General features: G+C 39.4%; 1 protein-coding gene across 1 annotated transcript in view; it reads right to left on the bottom strand.

Moving 5' to 3' along the window:
- Nucleotides 1-834: 834 nt before the first annotated feature.
- The window catches only part of LOC128700663 (uncharacterized), a 29,050-nt gene continuing 20,615 nt past the window's right edge, over nt 835-9,269 (bottom strand). Inside the window, exon 3 of the mRNA XM_053793946.2 lies at nt 835-7,946. Coding sequence (XP_053649921.2) covers nt 6,810-7,946 — 1,137 coding nt within the window. The 3' untranslated portion in view covers nt 835-6,809. The remainder of the gene's footprint in view (nt 7,947-9,269) is intronic.

The following is a 9,269-nucleotide window of genomic DNA, read 5'->3' as shown; positions in this document are numbered from 1 at the left end:
CCCATCACCATCTTGGGTCACCCATCACCATCTTGGGTCACCCATCACCATCTTGGGTCACCCATCACCATCTTGGGTCACCCATCACCATCTTGGGTCACCCATCACCATCTTGGGTCACTCATCACCATCTTGGGTCACCCATCACCATCTTGGGTTACCCATCACCATCTTGGGTTACCCATCACCATCTTGGGTTACCCATCACCATCTTGGGTTACCATCTCCATCTTGGGTTACCCATCACCATCTTGGGTCACCCATCATCATCTTGAGTCACCCATCACCATCTTGGGTCACCCATCTCCATCTTGGGTTACCCATCACCATCTTGGGTCACCCATCACCATCTTGGGTTACCCATCACCATCTTGGGTCACCCATCACCATCTTGGGTTACCCATCACCATCTTGGGTCCCCCATCACCATCTTGGGTCACCCATCACCATCTTGGGTTACCCATCACCATCTTGGGTTACCCATCACCATCTTGGGTCACCCATCACCATCTTGGGTTACCCTTCACCATCTTGGGTCACCCATCACCATCTTGGGTTACCCATCACCATCTTGGGTCACCCATCACCATCTTGGGTCAACTATCACCATCTTGGGTCACCCATCACCATCTTGGGTCACCCATCACCATCTTGGATTACCCATCAGCATCTTGGGCCACCCATCACCATCACTGCCCACAGGATGGGTATGGTGGGGTACATAATAAACTAACTAACCATCACCATCACCGCCCACAGGATGGGTATGGTGGGGTACATAATAAACTAACTAACCATCAGCATCACCGCCCACAGGATGGGTATGGTGGGGTACATAATAAACTAACTAACTAACCATCACCATCACCGCCCACAGGATGGGTATGGTGGGGTACATAATAAACTAACTAACTAACCATCACCATCACCGCCCACAGGATGAGTATGGTGGGGTACGTAATAAACTAACTAACTAACCATCACCATCACCGCCCACAGGATGGGTATGGTGGGGTACATAATAAACTAACTAACCATCACCATCACTGCCCACAGGATGGGTATGGTGGGGTACATAATAAACTAACTAACCATCACCATCACTGCCCACAGGATGGGTATGGTGGGGTACATAATAAACTAACTAACCATCACCATCACCGCCCACAGGATGGGTATGGTGGGGTACATAATAAACTAACTAACTAACCATCACCATCACCGCCCACAGGATGGGTATGGTGGGGTACATAATAAACTAACTAACTAACCATCACCATCACCGCCCACAGGATGGGTATGGTGGGGTACATAATAAACTAACTAACCATCACCATCACCGCCCACAGGATGGGTATGGTGGGGTACGTAATAAACTAACTAACTAACCATCACCATCACCGCCCACAGGATGGGTATGGTGGGGTACATAATAAACTAACCATCACCATCACTGCCCACAGGATGGGTATGGTGGGGTACATAATAAACTAACTAACCATCACCATCACTGCCCACAGGATGGGTATGGTGGGGTACATAATAAACTAACTAACCATCACCATCACCGCCCACAGGATGGGTATGGTGGGGTACATAATAAACTAACTAACTAACCATCACCATCACCGCCCACAGGATGGGTATGGTGGGGTACATAATAAACTAACTAACCATCACCATCACCGCCCACAGGATGGGTATGGTGGGGTACATAATAAACTAACTAACCATCACCATCACCGCCCACAGGATGGGTATGGTGGGGTACATAATAAACTAACTAACCATCACCATCACCACCCACAGGATGGGTATGGTGGGGTACATAATAAACTAACTAACTAACCATCACCATCACTGCCCACAGGATGGGCATGGTGGGGTACTAACTAACCATCACCATCACTGCCCACAGGATGGGCATGGTGGGGTACTAACTAACCATCACCATCACTGCCCACAGGAGGGGCATGGTGGGGTACTAAGTAACCATCACCATCACTGCCCACAGGGTGGGCATGGTGGGGTACTAACTAACCATCACCATCACTGCCCACCGGGTGGGCATGGTGGGGTACTAACTAACCATCACCATCACTGCCCACAGGATGGGCATGGTGGGGTACTAACTAACCATCACCATCACTGCCCACAGGATGGGCATGGTGGGGTACTAACTAACCATCACCATCACTGCCCACAGGATGGGCATGGTGGGGTACTAACTAACCATCACCATCACTGCCCACAGGATGGGCATGGTGGGGTACTAACTAACCATCACCATCACTGCCCACAGGATGGGCATGGTGGGGTACTAACTAACCATCACCATCACTGCCCACAGGGTGGGCATGGTGGGGTAGTAACTAACCATCACCATCACTGCCCACAGGATGGGCATGGTGGGGTACTAACTAACCATCACCATCACTGCCCACAGGATGGGCATGGTGGGGTACTAACTAACCATCACCATCACTGCCCACAGGGTGGGCATGGTGGGGTACTAACTAACCATCACCATCACTGCCCACAGGATGGGCATGGTGGGGTACTAACTAACCATCACCATCACTGCCCACAGGGTGGGCATGGTGGGGTACTAACTAACCATCACCATCACTGCCCACAGGATGGGCATGGTGGGGTACTAACTAACCATCACCATCACTGCCCACAGGATGGGCATGGTGGGGTACTAACTAACCATCACCATCACTGCCCACAGGATGGGCATGGTGGGGTACTAACTAACCATCACTATCACCGCCCACAGGATGGGCATGGTGGGGTACTAACTAACCATCACCATCACTGCCCACAGGATGGGCATGGTGGGGTACTAACTAACCATCACCATCACTGCCCACAGGGTGGGCATGGTGGGGTACTAACCATCACCATCACTAAGATTATCAAGTATGGTAAACTATACAAAATTCATCATATATAATAAAATTTGCTACTTTGTATAAAATTAAAATTAGAGACTAAAAACTTCTAAATCATAACAGTAGAAATAATATTTGCACGACCAAACCAGATTATTATATTCATGGGAGAGCGCTAAACCTGTAGGATTATACAGCGCACGTTGGGGGGGGAGAGTACTGAGGCACCGAGGACAGAGACTAACTAACCTCACACCACCAGTCAAGGTCACCTAATGATGGACTGATTACCTTATTGTTATTTCCCTGCATCTGCTTCTTCTGTAATTGACTGAAGAAGCCACTTGTGTAGGCGATACCTTATAAAGATCTCCAACTACTGCATATCTGTCTTAATCTTCAGTTTGTCGTTATTATGTTAGATTTTCAATATATTATTATTTGCGCTAAACCCTTAAGTGTACATCAGTAACTTGGGGAGCTAGAGACAATCATGTTGTTTCCAAGAAAGGAAGGAAGGAAGGAAGGAAGGAAGGAAGGAAGGAAGGAAGGAAGGAAAGAAGGAAGGAAGGAAGGAAGGAAGGAAGGAAGGAAGGAAGGAAAGAAGGAAGGAAGGAAGGAAGGTAGGAAGGAAGGAAGGTAGGAAGGAAGGAAGGTAGGAAGGAAGGTAGGAAGAGATAATATTCCAGCATCAGGACCCTGTCAGAGAGATTAACAAGGCTCCTTTGAAAACTCTCATCTAATGAGAAAAACTCTCAGTATGATAATAAAAATAACTATTTTAAAGTAACCCGTGTAACAATTATCATATATCCGGGTTTAATAAACTCTCTCATAAATCAGCTCTACGAGTCATCAAAATGACTTCATTTTCTTACTCGCGAATAACTGTCAAGTACTATAAATTAATATAGAATTATTTATCCTGGAAAACAGTCTAATTATTGAAAAGCAAAGTTTAGATAGTCCAGAATGGGTTTGTATGATGCTTAACTGTGCTCAAAAATTCGGAACAATGCAGAACCACCAATATGAAATAATAGTGAAATTCCCAGCGCTTTCGTGACTTTTCACATTATCAAGAAACTATAAAAATAAAAGGTTAACAGGAAGACATATAAGCACGAGACTACACCTCACTGCCACGAACACCTGACTTTATGATGATGTCACTGATCCGTGAAACACAGCTTATATTCTACTCAAAAATTTGTCTAATATTAATTAAATACTTCCAAAATTTTATTAATTATAAATTAATCCAATTTATATATACCAAAAGCAATATTCAAATTAATTTCAAAACTACTTTATATGAAACGTGATTCTATTATATTCCTGTCGACCATGGACTTGTAAGTCTATTACCTGGAGTTCATTACCTTTGTAACTAGTTCACCTGTCATACCTTTGGGATCCAGTCCCTGGACCCATTATGTACCTTTGTAATCTTTTGACTACCGCCCACAGGATGGGTATGGGTGTATATTAAACTAACTAACTAACCATGGACTTGATTAATACAACTTTCTCACCTTTTTGAAAATCAACGGGATAGTTAAAATCTCTCACATGAATAAATAGAGCATTAGAATCTTGTCCAGTTCTAATGTTATATTTATGTTGTCTTTATCTTACTTCGAGACTTTTACCAGTTTGATCGTAATAAACTTTATCACAAATTTGTCAAGAAATCTTACAGACACATCCTTCAGCATTTTGGGGAAAACTTTTTATGAAATGCTTTTTAACTGTATCAAGATTTTTAAATACAACTTTAATATTAAAAGTCTTAAGAAGAGAAGGCATATCAACCAAGTTTTCATGGTAAGGGAGAACCAACATATTTTTAGTTGAATAAGGTTGGTTGTCCTCTTTTGAATTGTAAATAGTATTTCTAGCAATTTTAAAAGATTTATCAATTAAGTCTCTTGGATATTTTAGATTATTAGCTATTTCATAAAATTTTTATATTTCTTCATCTATGAACTCTGGACTACAAATTCGTAAAGTTCTCAAAAACATTGATGAGAACACAGACAGTTTAACTTTATCTTGATGTCAAGAATAATAGTGTACATAGGAACAGTTATTTGTTGGTTCTCTGTAAATTTTAAATTTAAAATCAATGTTATCCTTAATAATTAAAACATCTAGGAAAGGCAATGTGTTATTTCTTCGAACTCAACAATAAAATTTATAGAATGAGCTAAACTATTTAATTTAACAAGGAAATGGTTTATATCTGTATTTTTAGGCATAAGAAACAAAATATCACCAATATATCTATACCACTTACCTCTATTAGCAGGATTGTCTCAAGCAACCTTGTTTCAAAAAAAATCCATGTATAAATTATTAAGAACAGGTGAGAGAGGATTTCCTATTGCCATACCAAACTTCTAAGTGTAAAACTCGTCATTAAACACAAATTTGGCATCAACTATTCGAAGTTTAATAAGTCTAATAATAGTAGGAACTGGTAATGGTAAATCATAATTAACAAATTCTTCAGATAATAAATCATCAACTGGAACTTTTGTAAACAAGGATGTAACATCAAAATTAACCATGTTGAAATCATTTAAGTCAGTCAAGGTGCTTAATTTACCAACTAAATCTATATTGTTTTAACATTAAAGTTAGAAATTTTTCCAACAATAGGGCTTAAAATATCTAAAAGCCATTTAGATAATTTATAGAAAGTTGAAACTATAGTGCTAATAATTGGTTGTTCTGCATATTGTGATATCATCTGTTTAACGATAGTAGGAACTGGCAATGGTAAATCATAATTAACGAGTTCTTCAGATAAGAAACTTAATAAATCATCAACAGGAACTATCGTAAACAAGGAAGGAACATTAAAACTAACCATGTTAAAATCATTTAAGACACTCAAGGAGCTTAATTTATCAACTAAATCTATGTTGTTTTTAACATTAAAGTTAGAAATTTTACTAACAATAGGGCTCAAAATGTCAACAAGCCATTTGGATAATTTATATGAAATATAATATCAAAGTTGTATTTAAAAATCTTAATACAGTAAAAAAAAACTTTTGATAAAGAATTACCCTCAAAATGCTGATGGATGTGTCTATGAGATTCCTTGTAAAATTTGCGATGAAGTTTATTACGGTAAAACTGGTAAAAGTCTCGAACTAAGATTAAAACAGCATAAATATAGCATTAGAACTGGACAAGATTCCAATGCTCTATTTATTCATGTGAGAGATTTTAACCATCCAAATGATTTTCAAAAAGTTGAGAAAGTTGTATCAAGCAAGTCCATGGATGACAGGAATATAATTGAATTTTGTTTCATAAAAGGGAGTTTTGACATTAACATGAATATTTCCTTTGGTTTATATAAATTAGATCATTTATAATTAATAGAATTTGAGAAGAATTGGACAAATAATAAATCTTAATTCTTGGGTTGAAGAGCTTGTTCGTGGGTTGCGTGAAGGACCTGTCTAGTTGGTCCAGTGGGTCTGCTGCAGTGTTCTCTTTCTTATGAGTCGCGCATCAGGTGTTGCTTTATTGTGGGATGTGATAGTGAGGTGTGGTCTAGACCCTTTATATGCCTTCCTTTGATGCATTACTTTTATTGATCCATGATAATGTGAGTACTCACGAAAACGCTTGGAATTTCATAATTCTTTCACAGTGGTTGTTTTGCATATATATATATATATATATATATATATATATATATATATATATATATATATATATATATATATATATATATATATATATATATATATATATATATATATATATATATATATTGATTGATTAGTCACCCTAAATTACCAGGTCATCCTGTTATAAACTCATCTTGACATGGTGGACCATCGTAAACTTACACTTCGTTGGTGGGTCAGCAGTATTTCAATCTCATTCCTATATAACCTTTAACAAATTACTGAAAACTTTATTACAGAAGTTGTCTGCAATCTCTGTGCTGACATTCCTGGTGTTATAATCTAGAACATACATAAATTTACCTCTAAAGGAATGGATGATGTGGGAACAGCTACTTGGCATCTTATGAATGGATATAGACCTGAGAAGGCGGGTCACCTTAACATGGTCTCCACCTTCAGTAACTAATGCTGTGACATCTCCCATGTTAGATATGTGGTAATCAGATCCATCTGCTGGAAGAGAGTCTAAATCTAGCTCTATTTTTACATTATTTATCATGCGAAATGCTTCTGCTTCAATAATTTTGCCATCTTTAATGTTTCTCTGAAGTTCTTGGTGAACTGAACGAGCAAAATCCCAAAATGTGTCACTTATGTTTCTCAAAGTATCCATGCGCAAAAGTACAGGATACAAAATGTGGCACCCAAGAGATCTAGATACATCTCCTTTCCAGTATCGTCGCATATTGACGAGATGGCCGTTACATATACTGTAAGTATCCTGGACAATACCATTCTCAACTAAGAGGTCAATGAACGCTTCATTAGTGAGAGCAGTGAAGGCGGAGTGAACTGTAACTCCCTCAGCCCGACATGTGTTGAAAAATCTCTTGGTGGTGGATTCATCCAGTTCTCGCTCCACGTGAAGACTTTTCTCCTCTATTTCCTTTGGCCTTTGATATATTTGATTAAAGAAAGACTTCTTCTCCTGCAGTATCTTAGTCTCATCAACCCATTTCTTTCTCAATTCTGGGTCAGCTTCAATAAGAGCTTTTCTTGCTAGCACCAGCTCCATGGTCTGCTTAGGAGAGACGTGCTCTCCTAGTTGTTCATTGTTTATTGGGTTTCCAGAAATGACATCATTTAGTAGTGTGACAGTTAAGCCACATATCTTCATAACTGTGAAACCATCTACAATACCATGATGAAATCCCAAAAACAGTTGATGTAAATGAGGGAAGGATACGGAGCTGTCATCAGGTAATATTGGTGAAGTCTTGTGGCTGCTTACATCAGACATCAGCCTGGCACACCAAAGAGGACCAGTTGTTGAATTATATCGATACGTTCGCAGGCAGTCAATTACAGAAGAAGCATCGTTTCCAGGCAGCACCTATGGAATAAAAGTATCTTAATTTTTAGATTAATTTATAAGCAAGATTATTAAGAACTAACTTAGACATGATAATTCTTGGAACAAGTAAATTAACTATCAATTGCCAATAACACAAATCTCCATTCAAGGTATTTGTTTCTCTTTTAATATTCTACTGCACTAATATTTATTTAAATCTTGCGAATGAGAATATAAAAATTGTAAAAAGTTATTTAGCCAACATTTGTAACCAGTTTCGATCCGAAGCAAACTGTCTTGTAATTTACTTAACAGTTAAGAAGTTCCTCCCACATAACCTATTAGCTGTTATCTATTTGTGGTTGCAGAAGTCGAGTCTCAGCTCCTGGCGCCACCTGTTTGCTAGCTGCCCTACCATACCTCTTCTTTACAATCTGTATGGATCCTGACTCTACCACTTTGCTGTCTAAGTCATTTCCACTTCACGACTGCTTTACAGAGATATTTCCCATCTTATTTTTTATCTTTCAGCTATATTATCATACACTTTAGAGTTGAACAGAAATTTCCTATCCACCCTATTAATTCTTTTCAGCATTTTGTACGTCGTAATCAAATCATCCCTTCTCCTTCTGTACACTGTTGTAATAACGTTTAGCAGTTTTTGCCCGGACTGGTCTCACAGCAAACCTTTCAATTGTTTTCCTGCTACTTAACATGGTTTACATGTTCCATGCTGGTGCTACATATTTTGGGGTAAATGTCGTGTACAGTTGATAATGACTTAGTTAGGGTCCTGAAGGCTCTTATTATATTTTGCCGATCTTGCACTTGCTGCAGTGGCTGTTTCGTTAATGTGTGCCCTTAGATCCTTCTCTTTCTGGGAGGTTTGCAGCCTTGTCTGCTTCAGGTCGACTTTGTCCTTCTCCAAATTTCATAACTTTGCTTCTAGTGGAGATAAAATCTAGTAGCCACTTGTCGAACTAATTCAACAAATCCGTCATGCTGTTTATTTACTAAAGAAAGAGTGCTGGTCCAGCATTTGACCGATGCAGAAGCCTACTCCTCACACTTCTCCATCCAATTACCTCTTCCCAGTTTGAATATAACTATGGTATATAATACTGAGAAGTTGATAAGTAACACAATGGAACAGTATTCTTCTCCAGGCTGAGAAACTGACCTCCTGTAAACTATTTCTTTGAAGGTGATGGACTAATTACATTGTCTTCGTATCTCCAGTGCTGCTGCTGCCTCCTCTTTATTCAAAACTTGTGCAACATTTTGGAATCATCATTATGGAAATCCGTCATCAGTCACCTGGAGTTTACCTGGAGAGAGTTCCGGGGGTCAACGCCCCCG

Source organism: Cherax quadricarinatus, unplaced genomic scaffold, assembly GCF_038502225.1.
Source record: "Cherax quadricarinatus isolate ZL_2023a unplaced genomic scaffold, ASM3850222v1 Contig40, whole genome shotgun sequence".
Lineage (NCBI taxonomy): Eukaryota > Metazoa > Arthropoda > Malacostraca > Decapoda > Parastacidae > Cherax > Cherax quadricarinatus.
Note: the sequence above shows the minus strand (reverse complement) of the source record. Positions and strands in the feature narration are given on the sequence as shown.